We start from the raw sequence: 21501 nt of genomic DNA, 5'->3' as shown, positions 1-21501 counted from the left end.
AGAAGTGTCTCTCTCCCTGTTTTATTTGGAAATTCTGCTGGAGATCTTAAAGCAAGGTTTTGCCTTCCTGAAGGAAATAATCTGCTGTCAGTAGTTTGCCTAAGGTCCCTGGTGTTCTGGGAAACTGTTCTGATTTCAACCTGTTCCGAGTGAATCAGGACTGAAAGTTTTCAATTCTCCAACCAAAGGACTCAAATTCCAGTATCACATGAACATTAGTCTGTGCTGTGTTAAACCTTTGAAAAGGGTTTTTTGTCTATGGGATTGGTTTGATTGGAACATTGTAGATATCTTATACATTATTATAATTGTTTGTTTCTTGTTTGTAATTGATAAAAGTTATTGCTAATTTTCTTACTATACATTAAAGTTAAAGTTTATTTATTAGTCACAAGTAAGGCTTACATTAACACTACAATGAAGTTACTGTGAAATTCCCCTAGTCCCCACAGTCCGGCACGTGTTCGGGTCAATGCACCTAACCACGTCTTTCAGAATGTGGGAGGAAACTGGACTACCTGGAGGAAACCCACGCAGACATGGGGAGGACGTGCAACCTCCATACAGACAGTGACCCAAACCTGGAATCGAACCCGGGTCCCTGGCGCTGTGAAGCAGCAGTGCTAACCACTGTGCTACCGTGCCGCCCCAATATCATAGAAACCCTACAGTACAGAAAGAGGCCATTCAGCCCATAGAGTCTGCACCAACCACAATCCCACCCAGGCTCTACCCCCATATCCCTACAGATTTACCCACTAATCCCTCTAACCTACGCATCTCAGGACACTAAGGGCAATTTTTTTTTAGCATAGCCAATCAACCTAACCCGCACATCTTTGGACTGTGGGAGGAAACCGGAGGAAACCCACGCAGACACGAGGAGAATGTGCAAACTCCACGCAGACAGTGACCCAAGCCGGGAATCGAACCCAGGTCCCTGGAGCTGTGAAGCAACAGTGCTAACCACCGTGCTACCATGCCGCCCAATATATGTTAACCATATTCTTAAATAAACTTTGTTTGACAAAAGCTCCCTATTGGGACACTTGAATCATACCTGAATTGAAGTATCTCATGCTTATCCTAGCCAAATTCAAGATGCAAAACTTACAATAGGGGCGGGCGCTATAGAAGGCTTTGGAGTTTCTGACCTGAACCATAAAACATTGCTTACATTGAAATCCATCCGCCACAGATTTGCCCGTTCATCTAGTCTATCAAAATCCCTTTGTAATTTTGTGCCATGATCGACATTGTCTACAATGCTGCCTAACTTTGTGTCACCAGCAGATTTGACTTTCTATGCCATTATCCAAGTAATTAATAAATAATGTGAATAATTGAGGCTCCCAACATGGATTCTTGTGGAACACCCCCTCGTCCCAGAGCTTAGGACCTAAGCAACTGAGAAAAGGTCTGCCAATGTTGGAGCAATGGAAATCAAGCTTAAAGAAGAGGCCAGAATTGGAGGACCGCAGATCTCTTAGAGGACCATAAGTATAAGGTTGTAAAGGAGGTTGTAAAGATCGGAAGAGATGAGGCCATGGAAGGATTATATTGAGCATGAGAAAGTAACTTGAAGGCAGTCAAGTGGTGTTAACAGAGTGCAATTAATTATAGGAACTTTGATTTTATGTCTCCCAGGAGCCCGGATGGTGATGAAGGGGGTGGGGTTGGGGGTGGTGGTCATTGAGGTTAATTTTGTCAAACCAATTGCTTCCTAACTGAGATCAGGTAACTCAGCACAAAGGAGAGACTGAAGCTGTGACCTTCCTGATCTGTTTGCTGGTACATCCACCCACAGGTATATTGGACAAGGCAGTTATTTTCAGCACCAGATTAAATGGGTGGATAAAATAGAGAGCAACCATCACATGACTATTTATGTTCTTTTTCCTGAAGATTGCGATAGGATACAGTGTGGCTGCAACTGTCCATGTGGGTAACGCTCTGGGAGCCAGAAATCCAGAAGAGGCCATAAACTCTGCTAAAGTTGCTCTGTGCTGCATTGGTGAGTCTAATAGTTTAATCTCATTGTTTACATAGCTACAGTTATAGTCAATGTGATCCCCACAATCACTCCAATGTTCTCCCATGTTAAACCTTCCTGAAGGATTTGGCTCCTCGTTGGGAGGTGATGGCCTTGTGGTGTTATCGTTGGACTATTAATCCAGAAACTCGGCTAATGTTCTGGGGACCCGGGTTCGAATCCCCCCACGGCAGATGATGGAATTTGAATTCAGCAAAAAAAAAAATCTAGAATTAAAAATCTAGTGATGACCATGAAACCATGGTCGGAAAAATTGTCGGGAAAAACCCATCTGGTTCACTAATGTTCTTCAGGGAAAGAAATCTGCCATCCTTACCTGGTCTGACCTACATGTGACTCCAGAGCCACAGCAATGTGGTTGACTCTCAACTGCTCTCCAAGGGCAACTAGGGATGGGCAATAAATGCTGGACAGCCAGCGACGCCCATGTCCCATTTTTAAAAATGAAACTTTTGTTTGCTAAAAATTGTACTCAATGTTTCTCTTTCTAGTTGAGCATAGTTAGATGCAGCGCTAGTCAGAGTGTGTCAAGCAAAAGCTATTGGTCGTTCTTCTCCTGAAGGCATAATATGTGAAACGACTGCCCCTACTCCATAAGGGGGAGTGTCACAGGCATGCAGTAATGGTAGCTTCAGAGTAAAATCAGCTAATACTTCAGATATCTACCAAGTATCTTTCATAGAAACTCGATAGGGCAGAAAGAGGCCATTTGGCCCATCGAGTCTGCACCAACCACAATCTCACCCAGGCCCTACCCCCATATCCCTACATATTTACCCTCTAACCTACGCATCTCAGGACACTAAGGGGCAATTTAGCATGGCCAATCAACCTAACCCGCACACCTTTGGACTGTGGGAGGAAACCGGAGCACCCGGAGGAAACCCACGCAGACACAGGGAGAACGTGCAGACTCCACACAGACAGTGACCCAAGCCGGGAATCGAACCCAGGTCCCTGGAGCTATGAAGCAGCAGTGCTAACCCACTGTGCTACCGTGCCGCCCATCCATTGACAAGATCCATTGATCTTTGACATCCTTGTATGCTTTCTCACATTCTGTTGCCAAGTTCCATGACTGTTTCACACATAAATTATGCAATGGTTCAATAACACAGCTAAGTTAGGGAAAAAAATTAACATAATAATTTATTAATTCTACAAAGGACCTCAACTGCATCACATTCATTGGACATGGTACTTGCAAAATAGCATCCATCTTTCAAGACACTTTGTGTAGGCCTTTAGTCTCAATAACATGACTCAAATACTGGACTGACATCTGGAAAAAGTCACACCTTTCTTTCTTGATATGCAAACCGTGTACTTGAAGATGTTCCAATGTTGCTTCTAAATTCTGCTCTTGTTCACTGGACCCTGTAATTAACATATCATCCAGATAACATTGTACACCAGAGAGACCACTTAAAATCTGATCCATTGATCTTTGGAATAGGGCTGGTGCAAATGTTATTCCAGAAGGTAATCCTTTATATCGAAAAAGACTTTTATGAGTAATGATGGTAAACAATGGTTGTGATTCAGTGGCTACATTCATTTTGTAAATATGCTTGGGAAAGATCAATCTTGCTAAGTTTCTGCCTACCTGACAACCCAGCAAACAAATCTACAATAAAAGGAAGTGGATATTGACCAGCACACTAACATTGGATTTATGGTTGTTTTAAAATCACCACAAATTTGAACTGAACCATCTGGTTTCATGACCGGTACAATGGGGGTAGCCCAGTCACTCATTGTAACTGGCTCTAACACACCCAGTGTTAATAAAGCATATTAATTCTTCTTCGACCTTGGGGCAAATTGCATGCGGCACTGCTCTTGCTTTGAGACTTTCTGGTTGACTATTAGGCTGTGTATTCTCTCACAGCCCTGATCAGAATCTATTGTAGATGGTGTGGACGCTTCAAAGGACCAGACTGCCTGGTCTCTGTCCAGTTCCTGCAATCAAGGTGTTGATGTAGCTGGGGGGCAATTGGGGCTCCCCTAGGGGGCACCACCTTCCCACCGCCCGACCCCCTGGGGGACCCTGATTACCCCCCTTCACTTCAACGGGGTTGGGTCACTAGTTCCCTGAAAGTTGGGAGCTAGTCTGAACCCCACCGGGATGAAATTGAACTGGTGGGGTGGGAGATGCTAACGCGGTGCACACTCCCCGCTCCCAATTTACAGCTATTCGGGTAGTAATCTGCCTTCTTGTTTTTGCTTCCGAAGTGAATAAAAGAGTGAAACATTTATTCAACAAGAAAATATTAACTATAATACACTACATCACCACACTTGTATCTTCACAGATGTGTACAGATTTTTAAGGATAATACAAACTATAAAGTATATCTTTTACTCAAATACTCAGTAAGGCATTCGTAGTACTGAGAGACTGCAGTAAGTTATAGCACAAAGGGACTTGGGGGCCCTTGTTCATGAATCCCAGCTGGTATACCGACGCAGAATGTAATCGGAAGGCAAATGGAATGCTGGCTTTTATTTCAAGAAGGCTGGAGTCCAAAAGTAAAGAGGTGTTGCTGCGATTGGACAAGGTACTAGTGAGGCCACATTTCAAATATTGTGTACAACTTTGGTCCCCTTAATTAGGGAAGGATATATTATGTTGGAGGCAGTACAGAGGAGATTTAAGTTTTTTCTTTCAGTTTAAAGTTTATTTATTCATATCACAAGTCGGCTTACATTAACACTGCAATGAAGTTAGTGTGAACATCCCCTGGTCGCCACACTCCGGCGCCGGGTACACTGAGGGGGAATTTAGCATAGCCAATGCACCCTAACCAGCACGTCTTTCGGACTGTGGGAGGGAACCGGAGCACCCGGAGGAAACCCACGCAGACACGGGGAGAATGTGCAGACTCCGCACAGACAGTGACCCGAGGCCGGAATCGAACCCGGGTCCCTGGCGCTGTGAGGCAGTAATGCAAACCACTATGCCAAGATGCTGTTTACTAGAATAATCCCAGGTATGGGGGAACTGCCATATGAGGAAAGAATAAAGAGGTTGGGTCTCGTTACACAGCTTTAATTTAAACACCTTCCAAGCGTTCCAGTTTATACAGACAAACAAGGACAGTAATTCAATTATTTATTTATTTCACACTTCTAGTTCCAACTCAAACATAAACAGTTGCGAGCCATTAACTCTTTACTGAACTTTAATTCTAACTGAACATCAACTTTCAACTGAACTTTAACTCTTAAACTACACTTTAACTAAACATCAACTTTAACTATTTAATTGAAAATAGATACTACTGAGTTTAGGAAAACTTCGGCCAAGAAATATCCTCGATGTAGAATCTATCTTCTCCTCCTCTGAAGCATCCTTCAGGGCACAAGACTTCTTATGATGGTTGGTCTCTTCGAGTTATCGCTGGCAAACAAAGGACTCAAATGTCTCTTCATCTACAATTCTCCGCTAGCTTCCGGAAGTTTCTCTGTCATCCAGCCAATTGTGTTACCAGAAACAGATTGCTTGGCTCGAACATCCAATTAAATTACTTTTGAACGATGCCATTATGCTTAGTTAATTTGACATGTACCATACATAGCAGCCATATAAATCTGAGATGCAGTGTCTGGGTTAATGTAAACAACTTCCCTCATCTGGGAAGCTTCAGATCACAGCTCCCAGACCAGAGCAACTTTACGACCTGTATCTGGTTCTAATCTATACGTTGACCAAAAATCCCAGCATGCTTAGCCCTCAGCCAGAATAGCCATTTTAAAACCACTATTGCCATTATTGTTATTAAGTTATTGCTGTAGCCGTTCTTTTTCTGTCCACAGTCTGTACTCCTTGGAGTTCAGAAGAATGAGAGGCGATCGAGTCCAGATGACGAAGGGTCATCTGGAATCGAAACGTCAGCTCTTTTCTCTCCATACAGATGCTGTCAGACCTGCTGAGATTTTCCAGCATTTTCTCCTTTGGGCATGCAAGCTGTTGGAAAAAGGGAGATGGAAAAGCAACAGCTAAGGGTAGTTTTCCTTAAAGGGTTATCTCGAATTTCAATGATGTCATTGATGAGAGTTCTTTATGCTTTCCTCCTGTTTCCACAGGGTGCATTTCCTTAGTCAGTGCAGCGATAATTGGAGCAATAAGGAATGTGGTGGGCTACGTCTTCACCAGTGACAAGTTAGTAACACGCAAAACAAAACTCACCAACACACATTCCCAAAATGCATCATTGTGAGAGTTCCCTAATGTACCTCCTTTTATTTTCCAGAGAAATTCTACCTTTAGTTGCAGAGGTCATTCCATTATGTGCCGTGTTTCATTTGTTTGATGCTATGGCGGTGAGTATTTCAGTATCTGTGATATCGGTGCAGGTTTACAAAATACATTTCCGTTATTTGCCATTTATTAAATGTTAATTCCTTTTTATAAAATTGATTCCATCATTAAATCTGTCTTGCAGCACGAATCCGTTAGATTCTGTGGGTCACGCACCCCGCAGTGTCACCTTTCCATTTCCCACCTTGCTATGCACACAATCTAATCTTGCGTCTAATTTTTACAGCACAAACTGGCCATTCGGCCCATCTGCTCTGTGGTTTTAATTTTATTCAATTTTTTTCTAAAACAGAAGGCTAATTAAACATGCTGAGAGCAGTTTGAACCATGGAACCTACGCAGTGGGATATAGTCACACGGAGAGACTGTGACCTTTTCGGGCGGGATTTTCCGGCTGTGCTCGCCCCAAAACTGGAAAATCCTGTCCGAGGTCATAGGATAGAATAGAATCCCTGCAGAAGGAGGCCATTCGGCCCATCAAGTCTGCACTGACCACAATCCCACCCAGGCCCTATTCCCATAAGCCCACATATTTACCCTGCTAATCCCCCTGACACTAGGGTTAATTTAGCATGGCCAGTCTACCCAACCCGCACATCTTTAGAGTGTGGGAGGAAACCGGAGCACCCGGAGGAAACCCACGCAGACACGGGGAGAGTGTGCAAACTCCACACAGACAGTGACCAGAGGCCGAAATTGAACCCGGATCCCTGGCGCTGTGAGGCAGCAGTGCTAACCCACTGTGCCACCCGTCAAGGTTAATGGACCATGGTATGGCCCCGCCTGCCGATGGGAAAATTCCCCCCTACATTGCTGTTATCACATTGCAATGGAGATTGCAGGGTCAACAATCACATAGGAACAGCAGGAGGCCATTTGGCCCCTTGAGCCTGCTCTGTCAATTTTTTGGGGGCGTAATCCAATCTCTGTGGCTTTGATGTTATTAATTTGGAAAATAATTTTCATTTGTTACCTTTAATGTCAGCAATGCAAGAAGGGGAATTGCCCCCATGACTTACATTACACCAGTGATTGTGTTCAAATTGTTATCCATCAGTCCTTGAATTATTTGAGGACAGGTTAAGTCACTGCGTTTTGTTTCTTTCCTGTAGAAACCACAGCAAGTTGTTGTATAATCTCTGTGATAAATTCTATTTGTCTATTCTACAGGGTGTAAGTGGTGGAGTGTTAAGGGGAGCCGGGAAGCAGAAACTGGGAGCCATCGGTAACCTAGTTGGATATTACCTAGTTGGGTTTCCCACTGGAATCTCACTGATGTTTGCTGCCAAACTTGGCGTATTCGGTAGGAATTAAAATGGTTATGCTCTCTGTTCTTTACCAGAGATTATGGTGTCTTTGCTATGTCCTGTCAAAAAAAAATGTCCCGGTGTAATTTTGGGGCCAATATCCATCAATATTCGCTCAGTATCATTAGATAGGGGACCTTCCTCCCAAGGCCATTTTCCATCTCTAACCATAGACGTTGGAATGTTGGCAGGAGGACAGCGTCTCAGCTGAGCTATGTTAATGATCTCACCCAGCTGTCATGCATGTATGCTTTGTGGATTGTTAGATATTGATTAGGAGTGGGGTCCCCCGATCAATATGTCCCCAATCCAGGGCTAGTTAAGGGAAAGTAGAGCCTTGCAGGCTGACACCAGCCATCTGATAAAGATGGAAGGGTTTGCTAAAGGAATAGAAGTGGAAGGGAAACTCTCTAACTCTCCATACACGATGCACCTTTATTATTTTGCAGGTCTCTGGTCTGGAATTTTACTTTGTGCGTTCGCACAGTCTGTTATCTTTCTGACAGTGATTTGCCGAATCAACTGGAAGAAAACTGCCAATCGGGTAAAAGCAGAAGATAGAGGTTTTTTTGCACCATTTTGATTCACATCCCCATGACTCCCGGTATCAGACACTCTACCCAGCCATCCCCATGACTCCCGGTATCAGACACTCTACCCAGCCATCCCCATGACTCCCGGTACCAGACACTCTACCCAGCCATCCCCATGACTCCCGGTACCAGACACTCTACCCAGCCATCCCCATGACTCCCGGTATCAGACACTCTACCCAGCCAGCAGGATGAACACATTGCACAATTACTCTGCAGGCTCCATGTCATAGAGTCCCTACAAGAGGCAGGCCATTCAGCCCATCGAGGCTGCACTGACTCTCTCCAATAGAGCATCTTACCCAGACCTTATCCCTGTAACTCCATGTATTTATGCCACTAACCCCCCTAACCTACACATCTTTGGACACCAAGGAGCAATTCAGTATGGCCAATCCACCTAACCTGCACATCTTTGGATACTAAGGGACAATTTAGCATGGCCAATCCACCTAACCTGCACATCTTTGGATACTAAGGGACAATTTAGCATGGCCAATCCACCTAACCTGCACATCTTTGGACACTAAGGGGCAATTTTGGTTGGCCAATCCATCCAACCCACACATATCCTTGGCATGTGGGAGGAAACCGGAACACCCAGAGGAAACCCGTGGAGATACGGGGAGAATGTGCAAACTCCGCACACAGTGACCCGAGGCCGGAATTGAACCCGAGTCCCTGGCGCTGTGAGGCAGCAGTGTTAACCACTGTGCCACCGTGCCACCCATAATTCTTCTGTTAAAGAGAGAGTCTGACCCTCATAATTCCTGACTAAAGTGAAAGCAAAATTTGATTGCCTTATTTACCCCTGCGACTTGCTTCTGAACACCTCTCAGGTGAGATGCGAGTTCCCTCTCTCAACCAACAGTAACATTGGTCTTCAGACTGCTCTGAACTGTCATTTCCCAATAAGATCCTCCCTTCTACCGGACACGGAACTCTGCACTGTGGGCCCTATTTTATCATTTTGACTCTAAGTGCCGGGCAGACTTGAAACTGGGAGTGTTTCAGATCCGATGTTTAGACCCATTCTCAGACGCCCCCCATACGCACTCTGCCTGGAAAAATATCAGCGAGTCCGAATCGTGCTGTAGAAGCCTGTGGGCGGGGCTTAACGCTCCCGAAATCCTGCTGCTCCGATCGGAGCCTCCAACTGCGCATGCGCAGGAAAAAAAATGATAGAATGCGCCTCCCCTGCCACATCCCTCCCGGGCCGGATAATGCCTCCCCCTGACCCCCACAGACATTGCCCCACTCCCACAACATTACTGACCCTCTTATCTCCCCAGCCACACAGACCGATCATGGGCCCCTCCCTCCTCTCCCCCCCACTGATCTCAGGCAACAGACCCACCTCCCCGCACCCCCCCCACCCCACACCCCCCCCCCCCCCCCCCCCACTCCACACCCCCATTGATCTCAAGCGGAGAGCCGTCAGACGCTCGACACTTACCGCCTCACTAACTGGAGCATCCGAGTCAGATTTTTGTGGAGCGTGTCTGTTTTGCGCTGATTCTGGATGGGCGAACGCGGTGGTAAAGGGGGAAGTGCCGGTAAGGTTAAACCTGCAGCTCATTAAGTCAATTTAAATACACGCAAATGCATTTAAATTGCCGTCGCGCCTGTTTTGGGCGCGGTCCCGATCGCGGCCATTTTCAAGCCTTGGTAAAGGGGGGAACCAGCGCGGAGGAAGGCGCGGATCACGCTACTCACCTCATGCCCGAATTTACCAAGCTTTTGCGCCTGAAAATGGGCGCAACCTGATGGTAAAATCGGGCCCGGTATGTCACTGGGCTATCTCAGGAAGGAAGCCTTGAAATGTCAGATCTCCAGAGAAAGCCAAGTGTCCAATTAGCACGAAATTAAATCTTTAAAACTAACAAATACATCATATTTCTAGCAGACTTTTAAACACTTCGGATCGGAGAGTACGGGGAGTGCTCTCTCTGTTGTGCTCTTAGTCCACCTTTCATGATGATGTTGTCCTTTGTTTGAAGGCCCAGGTTAATGCTGGAATGATCAGAGACATGGACACCACAAACAGCGCCTCTGGTGGTCAAAGCAAAGATATCACAACAGGTAAAAAAAAGTTAAAAAATAAAAGTTGAGTGAGAAAATTCTTTGATGGATTTTCATTAAATTAATCCGTTATAATTTAGTTAATCGATCAACATAAACGGTGCTACACGAAAATCCCACTGTCAAAATCAGTCAGAAACTCTGCTATGATGGAGCCACTCATTCTGATTAACCGCCTTAGTTTAAAGCCCAACCCTTATCAGAGAACAGGGAAAGCAAGGATAGACTTAACATCAAGGATCTGTAGTGGACAAATCAATATAAATGAATAAAGGCTATTTCGTTCTCAGTAAACTGAAACATTTTTTAAAAAAAGTTAAAGTTTATTTATTAGTCACAAGTAAGGCTTACATTAACACTGCAATGAAGTTACTGTGAAATTCCCCTAGTCGCCACATTCCAGCGCCTCTTCGGGTCAATGCACCCTAACCAGCACGTTTTTCAAATTGTGGGAGGAAACCGGAGCACCCGGAGGAAACCCACGCAGACACGGGGAGAACGTCCACACAGACAGTGACCCGAGCTGGGAATCGAACCCAATTCCCTGTCGCTGTGAGGCAGCAGTGCTAACCACATATGAATGGGTGGCACGGCGGCACGGTGGTTAGCACTACTGCCTCACAGTGCCTGGGTTCGATTATGGCCTCGGGTCACTCCACTGTGTGGAGTTTGCACGTTCTCCCCGTGCCTGCATGGGTTTCCTCCGGGTCCTCCCACAGTCCATAGATGTGCGGGTTAGGTGGATTGGCCGTGCTGAATTGCCCCTTAGTGTCAGGGGGGTTCGCAGGGTAAATGTAGGGGATTACAGGGATAAGGCATGGGTGGCATTGTGGTCGGTGCAGACTCGATGGGCCGAATGGCCTCCTTCTGCATGCAGTGGTTTCTATGGTGAGAGAGGCAAGAGGCTGTTTGAGTTTTCCTGTCCTTGTCCCAGAATTAACGTTTAGAATGTCTCTGATTGTCCACAATTGTACATTCTGGTAAATTTCCAGCACTTTTGGCATCTTTCCGGCCTTGAGTTACACAATGACCGGAGTTATGGTGCTACGACCCAATATTTGTCAGGATTCCAAATTATCGCCGTGACTATTTATTTTTAGATTTTCTCTTATTGCTGTCAAGTGAACAATGAATGAGAGGAATTCCCATCGCAGATAACACCCAGTGGGACTGAATTTCCAACGGGTTTTAGTTTGGGTTTTACAAGACTTTATGGAAACATAGAAAATAGGAAAGGAGTAGGCCATTCAGCCTGTGGTGGATTACTCACCACACTTGGCCCGCAAGACAAAGCCCTTGTCGATAGATCACATGATATTGTCAATCTGAGATCACCAGCCTCCTTAGAAAATAAATGAAGGCAAAATACTACGGATGCTGGAATCTGAAACAAAAACAGAAGATACTGGCGAAACTCAGCCGGTCTGACAGAATCTGTGGGGAGAGAATAGGGCCAACATTTCAAGTCTAGATGACCCTTCATCAGCTCTGACGGAGGGTTATCCAGACTCGAAAGGTTGGCTCTATTCTCTCTCCACAGATGCTGTCAGATCTGCTGAGGTTTTCCAGCATTTTCTGTGGCAAGTAAATATGTAGGTATCATCACGCACTTAAAACATTTCAATGTAACCTTCCTTCACAGAGGAGGATGCAGATAACAGTGCAATGGTTCTAATGTCCAATGTTTGTGAATTGGAACAGAAGGCAAACAAGGAGCGGATGGTAGCTGAGTCTTCCATCGTGGACACTGGAGTTACCACGGTTGGAGAAATCTTGTCCACAAAACAACTGATCGTTCGCCGTGGCCTCGCCTTCCTTTCAGGGCCACTTATATTGGCAATTGGACTGGTGATACACTTCATTCTCGCAAAGGGCCCGTAGACCCCAGTAAATGTTGTAGAGACAAAGCAAGATTGTCTTCCACAACCTGAACGGTAAGACTGTGCCCAAAGGACAACAAGAGGGAAAAGTTCACACAAAACCTGTTGCTACAAATGCCCTCCAATCAACTGACAAATAAATAATAAATAAAGAATTGTCGTTTGGTAGTTTTGCTGAAAAAAGAGATATGTTGCTGAAGTTTTTTGTCTTGCACTCATCAGGAAAGATGCAAGAATGCCAAATTTCAAAGGGAACAACAATCTATATTGCATGGCAAATTGAATCTGATTGGTTGCCATGGAGAATGCACCAGGGGACTATTGTCCCCCACACCTTTGTTTAATTCTAAAAAGGCACAATGCCGGGAAACGTTCCTTTTTCCTGCAGAGGACAGGTCCCCTTGCTTCCAGCAAGCATCAAGTGAGACATACCCTGACCCCAACTGAAAATCTGAAATTATTTATTAGTGTAATGGTAAGACTGTGAATAGTAAGACTGTAGCTAAAGGGCAGCGTTCACACAAAACCTGTCGCTACAAATGAACCCCAATCAACTTTCAAACAAATGTTAGCAATGATCAATTATGAGCAGATTTCCAAATGCCTCATCTCAGTTCAAGTTTATTATTAATGTCACAAGTAGGCTTACATTAACACTGCAATGAAGTTACTGTGAAAATCCCTTAGACGCCACACTCCGGCGCCTGTTCGGGCACACTGAGGGAGAATTTAGCACAGCCGATGCACCCTAACCAGCACGTCTTTCAGACTGTGTTAGGCTGTAGGGTTTGAAAGGACCATTTCCAATTCAATGGTTGTGCCAGGACCCCAGTGAGCAAACTGACACTTTTCAGACCAGGGTGTGGATTTTAGTGACGAGATCGAAAGTGCCTGACTGAGTCACAACCATTAGTCAACGTCCCAGACTCCCCCATCGCTCTGCTTGGTAATGCTTTCTACCACCAACACAGCAGAATGGTTGCTATGCAACGGCCAGCTAGAGGAGAATCAGTTCAGGCTTGATGGGCCGAATGGCTTCCTTCTACACTGCAGGGATGCTATGGTTCTGTTAATTCGCAGAGAGAGAGGGGAGAGGGATGATGATGACACATTTGTAGGAGAGGGTGATAGTTATAGAATCATAGAATCCTACAGTGCAGAAGGAGGCCATTCGGCCCATCAAGTCTGCACCGACCACAATCCGACCCAGCCCCTAAAAGGACAAGAACAACGCGTATGGCAACATATACTCACTTGAGGAGAGAGAACCACTAATAATACCAGTTGAAATGATGATGTGGAGATGCCGGCGTTGGACTGGGGTGGCCACAGTAAAAAGTCTCACAAAACCAGGATAAAGTCCAACAGGTTTATTTGGAATCACGAGCTTTCGGGGCGGAGCCCCTTCATCAGGTGAGTCGCATCTGATGAGCGTTCCGAAAGCTTGTGATTCCAAATAAACCTGTTGGACTTTAACCTGGCGTCGTGAGACTTCTCGCTGAAATGATAGCCATTAAGGAAGTATAGCGGACATTATTTATTTATTAGTGTCACGAGTAGGCTTACATTAACACTGCAATGAAGTTACTGTGAAAATCCCCTAGTCGCCACACTCCGGCGCCTGTTCGGGTACGCTGAGGGAGAATTTAGCACCTAACCAGCATGTATTTCGGACTGCGGGAGGAACTTAAAGCTAAAGTTTATTTATTAGTCACAAGTAAGGCTTACATTCACACTGCAATGAAGTTACTGTGAAAATCCTCTCTGAACTTCCCTAGGAATTCCCCTGGGAATTCGCAGAGAGAGAGGGGAGAGGGATGATGCTGACACATTTGTAGGAGAGGGTGATAGTTATAGAATCATAGAATCATAGGGCGGCACGGTAGCACAGTGGTTAGCACTGCTGCTTCACAGCTCCAGGGTCCCGGGTTCGATTCCCGGCTCGGGTCACTGTCTGTGTGGAGTTTGCACATTCTCCTCGTGTCTGCGTGGGTTTCCTCCGGGTGCTCCGGTTTCCTCCCACAGTCCAAAGATGTGCGGGTTAGGTTGATTGGCCAGGTTAAAAATTGTCCCTTAGAGTCCTGGGATGCGTAGGTTAGAGGGATTAGCGGGTAAAATATGTGGGGGTAGGGCCTGGGTGGGATTGTGGTCGGTGTGGACTCGATGGGCCGAATGGCCTCCTTCTGCACTGTAGGGTTTCTATGAATCCCCTGTGAAATTCCCCTAGAAACCGGAGCGCCTGGAGGAAACCCACGCAGACACGGGGGGGGGAACGTGCAGATACCGCACAGACAGTGACCCGAGGTCGGAATGGAACCCATGACAATGCATATTAAAAATCTGACACTTGCAAACACTCCTGAACAGTATAAATGCTGGTAGTCGCGGTTATACTGTCAGGGTCTTTGTAAAACAGGCAGTCTGTTGTCCCTCATCGCCACACCCATTAGTTAAAGTTTCCGTTAATATTGTTCATACTTGTTAGAATATTCTCAACTTGGTCAGCAGAATTGGTGTGAGAGGGATTCACATTTCTCTTCACACCTGGATTATCCTCCCAATCCAGCATACAAAAACCTTCATTAAAGCTTGCTCAGCACAGCACGCCCTCATTGTAAACCTAGCGTGAACTTTTACCGATGCGCCAGGAGGCAGTTCCTTTGATTCTATTCCCGCACAAGAGATTAACAGTAAATCTCCTTTGATTAACTTGAGTGAACTTGTGTAAAGAGTAATAAAGCGAAGCCTTCTCTGAATGTCTGAATATAAACCTGGTATTGATCAGGTAAAACCCACGGATACAGACTGCAACGAAGGGGAAAATCTCCCCAACAGCCTGAAAACTGGCCGAAATATTCAAATGCATTCTTGACGCTTTTGTTAAAATGCTCACAGGTAAAGTATTGAGCAATTGCTTAGTAATGATCTATGGTAACAGACCTGAAAATCATTTTTTTAATAAAAGGGAAAGTACAATGTCAAGGAAGCTCTCAAACTTTCACTGAATTCACTTTGCAGTCCAGAAACTCAGCTAATGTTTCTGGGGACCCAGGTTCGAATCCCGCCACGGCAGATGGTGGAATTTGAATTCAATCAAAAAATATACCTAGGATTAAGAATCTACTGATGACCATGAAACCATTATCAATTGTCGGGAAAACCCATCTGGTTCACTCATGTCCTTTAGGGAAGGAAATCTGCCAATCTTACCTAAAAAGTTTATTTATTAGTCACTAGCAGGCTTACATTAACACTACAATGAAGTTATTGTGAAAATCCCCTAGTCGCCATACTCCAGCGCCTGTTCGAGTACACTGAGGGAGAATTTAGCACAGCCAATGCATCTAACCAGCACATCCTTCGGACTGTGGGAGGAAACCAGAGCACCCGGAGGAAACCCACGCAGAAAGAAACCCATTCATCCAGAAACTCAGCGAATGTTTTGGGGTTCGAATCCCACCACGGCAGATGGTTGAATTTGAATTGAATAAAAAAATCTGGAATTAAGAATCTACTGATGACCATGAAACCATTGTCGATTGTCGGAAAAACCCATCTGGTTCACTAATGTCCTTCACGGAAGGAAATCTGCCACCCTTACCAGGTCTGGTCTACATGTGACTCCAGAGCCACAGCAATGTGGTTGAATCTCAACTGCCCTCTGAAATGGCCTAGGAAGCCACTCAGTTCAAGGGCAACTAGGGATGGGCAATGAGTGCTGGCCTTGCCAGCGACGCCCATGTTCCATGAATGGAAAACAAACAGTAGACCATGATCTTCCATGTCTATTTCAAATTCAGATATCCACCATTCCCTGGTGTTAGTATGTGTCAATGTGAATGGTTATATAAGTATACACTGAACTCAATAATACACTTGTATTTGCCTAATTATTGAATGTGAAGTTAATTTCATCATAACCTAAACAACCAATTATCATTCAGTTACACCGAGTATGACCGTAACTAAGGTGGCACGGTGGCACAGTGGTTACCACTGCTGCCTCACAACTCCAGGGACCCGGGTTCAATTCTGGCATCGGGTCACTGTCTGTGTGGAGTCTGCACATTCTTCCCGTGTCTGCGTGGGTTTCCTCCGGGTGCACCGGTTTCCTCCCACAGTCCGAAAGATGTGCAAGTTAGGTTGATTGGCCATGCTAAATTGCCCCTTAGTGTCAGGGGGACTAGCAGGGTAAATATGTGGGGGGTTACGGGGTGGGATTGGTGTCGGTGCAGGCTTGATGGGCCGAATGGCCTCTTTCTGCACTGTAGATTCTGTGATTCCATAGCTTCCTGGCTCTATGCCCCCTCGCCATGTCCGACCACTCCACCCCATCCATGTCCAAGCCCGCATCTCCCCATGTGCCAGCCCACCCAATGTATGACCCCTCCAACAACCCCCCCGCACCCCCCACCCAGATATCTGACCCTCCACCCCCCCAGATGTCCAACCTCCCAACCCCTGATATCTGACACGCCACCCCCCCCAATGTCCAATTCTCCCTACCCCCCCCCATGTCATACCCCTCACCCCCAAATGTACAATTCGCTCCCACGCCCCCAACGTTATATTCTCCACCCCATCATGTACAATTCCAGCCGCCCAGCAGCCCAAATCCCATCCGGCACACATTGCCATTCTGAGGAGGTTTTAGTCCCATATTTACGACTGCTTCACTTCAGGATGTCTGGTTACTGTTTCCCCCAATCCCCGCAGTGTGAACCCAGGACATTTACAATGTCGCTCTGTCACGAGGCTGGTTTCAAACCCAGTTCACAGAGAAGGCTTCCTAAGAAAAAGGAGGCTGCCATTAAACTAAAGACCACACACACATTGAACTCTTCAACTCTTGCAGTGCAAAGAATCAAATGGATATTCCTTTGCACTTTGAGGTTGCCCTGTTATTTATTAAACCTCTGGGATGTTGCATTCTCGAAAGTATAATCTGACAAGAGCTGTTTAAAGTCCGCATTCTGCAATGAACTGGGCGGCACGGTGGCACAGTGGTGAGCACTGCTGTCTCACAGCGCCAGGGACCTGGGTTCGATTCCCGACTTGGGTCACTGTCTGTGTGGAGTCTGCACGTTCTCCCCGTGTCTGTGTGGGTTTCCTCCAGGTGCTCCGGTATCCTCCCACAGTCCGAACGACGTGCTGGTTAGGGTGCATTGGCTGTGCTAAATTCTCCCTCAGTGTTACCCGAACAGGCACCGGAGTGTGGCGACTAGGGGATTTTCACAGTAACTTCATTCCAGTGTTAATGTAAGCCGACTTGTGACAAATAAATTGACTTTAACTGATCGAGGAAGAGACAAGAATGACTGCAATATACTCCCCCTGAGGCGAATCCACTGTCGTAATGCAGCAGCCAATTTATGCACAGCAGGATCCCACAAGCAGCCAAGTGATAATGATGGATGATTGAGTTTAAGCTTGTCAACTGAGTTTGCTGGACAACAGGCCTGTTTTTTTTGAAATAGTGACACAGAATCATTCACATCCACCTCTGGAGAGCAATCAAGTTTTTTTAAGTTAAGTTTTAAAGTTTATTTATTAGCGTCACAAGTAGGCTTACATTAACACTGCAATGAAGTTACTGTGAAAAACCCCTAGTCGCCACACTCTGGCGCCTGTTCGGGTTACACTGAGGGAGAATTTAGCACGGCCAATGCATCTAACCAGCACGTCTTTTGGACTGTGGGAGGAAACTGGAGCAACCGGAGGAAACCCACGCAGACACGGGGAGAACGTGCAGACTCCACACAGACAGTGACCCAAGCCGGGAATCGAACCCGGGTCCCCGGCGCTGTGAGGCAGCAGTGCTAACCGCTGTGCCACCGTCATTCTGGCGGAAGGTTTTTATTTTAGTTAGGGCACCATGATTGGCACAGGCTCGGCAGGCCGAAGGGCCCGTTCCTCTGCTGTACTTTACTTTGTTCTTTGATCTTTGTTCTTAACCGTGTTTAGAAAACCCACTTCCATAATCCTGCCTATTAATTTGTTGCACAGTTTTCTGCCGAGAAGGTGAAAATGTTCTGTTTGACTTGTTTTATTTTGGTTCAAAAAGCCAATTTAGACATTCTGAGATTTGAATCCATTACCAAAGTCAATGATTTGCTTCCGTCAACTTTGCCGACCCAACCTTGGAAATCTCACTGCAATCACCTCAAAACTGCAAAACGCTTATTTGGCAAAAAAGACAATTGTTTTCAACAAGAAATAAGATCAGTTTTTGATTTGATTTATTATTGTCACATGTATTAACATACAATGAAAAGTATTGTTTCTTGCGCTCTACACAGACAACGCATACCATTCATAGAGATGGAAAGGAGAGGGTGCAGAATGTAGTGTTACAGTTATAGCTAGGGTGTAGAGAGAAATCAACTTAATGCGAGGTAGGTCCATTCAAACGTCTGACGGCAGCAGGGAAGAAGTTGTTCTTGAGTCGGTTGGTACGTGACCTCAGACTTTTGTATCTTTTTCCCGATGGAAGAAGGTGGAAGAGAGAATATCCAGGGTGTGTGGGGTCCTTAATTATGCTGGCTTCTTTGCCAAAGCAGCGGGAAGTGTAGATAGAGTCAATAGATGGGAGGCTGGTTTGCGTGATGGATTGGGCTGCATTCACGACCTTTTGTAGTTCCTTGCGGTCTTGGGCAGAGCAGGAGCCCATACCAAGCTGTGATACAACCAGAAAGGACGCTTTCTATGGTGCATCTGTAAAGGTTGGTGAGAGTCGTAGCTGACATGCCAAATTTCCTTAGTCTTCTGAGAAAGTAGAGGCATTGGTGGGGCTTTCTTAACTATAGTGTCGGCATGGGGGGGACCAGGACAGGTTGTTGGTGATCTGGACACCTAAAAACCTGAAGCTCTCGATCCTTTCTACTTCATCCCCATTGATGTAGACAGGGGCAGGCTCTCCTCTATGCTTCCTGAAGTCGATGACAATCTCCTTCATTTTGTTGACAAGTTCAGTTCAGATTACAAGTTTACCAATATAATAGAGTCGAATACCAGGACGCCCAGATCCCTCTGTACCACCGAGTTCTGCGATCTCTCTCCATTTGAATAGTACGCTGTTTTCTATTCTCCCTGCCCAAGTGGACAAGTTCACATTTTCTCCACATTGTAAGCCCCAGGAGGTGATTCTCCCAGCCCATTGAGCAGGCCGGGACACTCCAGCGGAGGCCGTTCCATGGGGTTCCCGCTGGGCGCCGTGGAGGTCTCTGGCCACCGGATTTCCAGTGCCATCAGCTCCGTGCCAGAAATTGGCGCGGAACTGAATAAATTATGGAAATTAGAATTTACACGTCATTAGTGGACCTGGGACTGAGGTTTCTGGGCCCGCTACCCTCTCCTCCACCCCCCGGACCCCGCTGGAGGTCAGGGTAAGGGGGGTGCCCCGTGGGCATTGCCAGCTTGATCATGCCAGTTTGGCCCCCTGGCACTGCCCAACGTGGCAAAGTGGCAATGCCTGGGGGCATCTTGGCACTGCTCACCAGGAATTGGGCAGTGCCAAGGGGTGGGGCCAGAGAAGGGGCGGGGAAAATAGGGGCAGGGTCTTGGGGGGGGGGTGGGCGATTGGTGGGAATAGGGGGTCCTGCTGCCACTCTGCACTTGCTGCTGACAGAGGGAGGGAGGCCAGCGATCGGGGCTGGGTGGGGGGGTTGGAGGGTCAGCCTGCCAGGGACGTCGGTTGGGGCTACGCGGGGGTTTCAGGACTGGGGTGGGGGTTGGGAAAGCGAGGGGGGGGTGGTGGGAGATCGGGACTGCCTGTGGAAGGGCGGGGATCGAGGCGGCCCGGTGGGGTAGGGATTGGTCGGGGCTGGCCTGGATATGTCCGGGAGTCCAGCGATCAGGGGGTGAGGGGATCAGAGGGGCAGTGTTGCGGGGTCGCAGGGCTGGCCAGTGATCGAGCTGGCCAGCGATCGGGAGGCCGGGAGTGCGGTATTACTGCGCATGCACCAATCCTGGCGCTGACAGATCAGCCAAGCTGCCGGCCTCTCCAGCGGGAATAGGCCCTGCCCCCAGATGTTTTGTGAGATTCGCACTGGGGTACTCTGCTATGCACAGAGTGTGGGAGATTCATTTTGAAACTCCTGCTGAAAAAAACAGTGGGATTTACTCCAGTATTTACACAAATTCGACACTTAGAGTTTTTTAGGGAGAATTCCACCCAAAGTTTTTTGGCCACTCACTTAACCTACCTCTGACTAGTTGTAGGCTCTTCCTGAGAACTTACTTTCATGCGAGTGTTTGACATAGATTCTAGACAGTTGAGGCCGATGCACCGATCCCTGTGGCTCTCCTTTAGTTCCAGCTTGTCAACCTGAAGAAGACCCAGTTATCGCCACTCTTTGCTTCCAGATGGTTGTCTAATTTTTTATTCATGTTAACATGTTCCCCTTACACCATGCACTCTTATTTTGTGTGATTGCTTTTAATGTGGCAACTTATCAAATGCCTTTTGGAAATCCAAGTACACCACATCTACAGGTTCCCCTTTATCTACCTTGTGTGCTATTTCCTCAAAAAAATCTGATATGATTTGTCTTTCACAAACCATGTTGACTTTGCTTGATCCCATTCTGATTTTCTAAGTATCCTGACATTACATTGGCCCGGGTTCAATTCCGGCCTCGGGTCACTGTCTGTGTGGCATTTGTATGTTCTTCCCGTGTCTGCGTGGGTTTCCTCCGGGTGCTCCGGTTTCCTCCCACATTCCAAAGATGTGCGGATTAGGTTGATTGGCCATGCTAACTTGACCCTAGTGTCAGGGGGATTACAGGGTAAATACGTGGAGTTCGGGGATAGGGTTAGGTGGATTGGCCATGCTAAATTGTTCCCTAGTGTCCAAAGATGGGCAGGTTAGGGGGATTGGCCATGCTAAATTGTTCCTTAGTGTCCAAAGATGGGCAGGTTAGGTGGATTGGCCATGCTAAATTGTTCCTTAGTGTCCAAAGATGGGCAGGTTAGGTGGATTGGCCATGCTAAATTGTCCCTTAGTGTCCAAAGATGGGCAAGTTAGGTGGATTGGCCATGCTAAATTGTTCCTTAGTGTCCAAAGATGGGCAGGTTAGGTGGATTGGCCATGCTAAATTGTTCCTTAGTGTCCAAAGATGGGCAGGTTAGGTGGATTGGCCATGCTAAATGATGGGAATGGGGCAGAGGGGAGGGCCTGGATAGGAGGCTCTTTCGGAGAGTAGGTGCGGGCTCGATGGGCCGAACGGCCTCTTTCTGCACTGTAGGGACTCTATGGATTCTA

The 21501-nt window shown here is 46.6% G+C and overlaps 1 protein-coding gene across 1 annotated transcript in view; it reads left to right on the top strand.

The window, feature by feature from the left end:
- The window catches only part of LOC144501866 (multidrug and toxin extrusion protein 1-like), a 46317-nt gene extending 34077 nt beyond the window's left edge, over positions 1-12240 (top strand). The window contains exons 11-17 of the mRNA XM_078225911.1: positions 1906-2014; positions 6143-6218; positions 6310-6379; positions 7548-7680; positions 8134-8228; positions 10278-10359; positions 12002-12240. Coding sequence (XP_078082037.1) covers positions 1906-2014; positions 6143-6218; positions 6310-6379; positions 7548-7680; positions 8134-8228; positions 10278-10359; positions 12002-12240 — 804 coding nt within the window. The remainder of the gene's footprint in view (positions 1-1905; positions 2015-6142; positions 6219-6309; positions 6380-7547; positions 7681-8133; positions 8229-10277; positions 10360-12001) is intronic.
- Positions 12241-21501: the final 9261 nt, after the last annotated feature.

Source organism: Mustelus asterias, chromosome 12, assembly GCF_964213995.1.
Source record: "Mustelus asterias chromosome 12, sMusAst1.hap1.1, whole genome shotgun sequence".
NCBI classification, from domain to species: Eukaryota; Metazoa; Chordata; class Chondrichthyes; order Carcharhiniformes; family Triakidae; genus Mustelus; species Mustelus asterias.
Note: the sequence above shows the minus strand (reverse complement) of the source record. Positions and strands in the feature narration are given on the sequence as shown.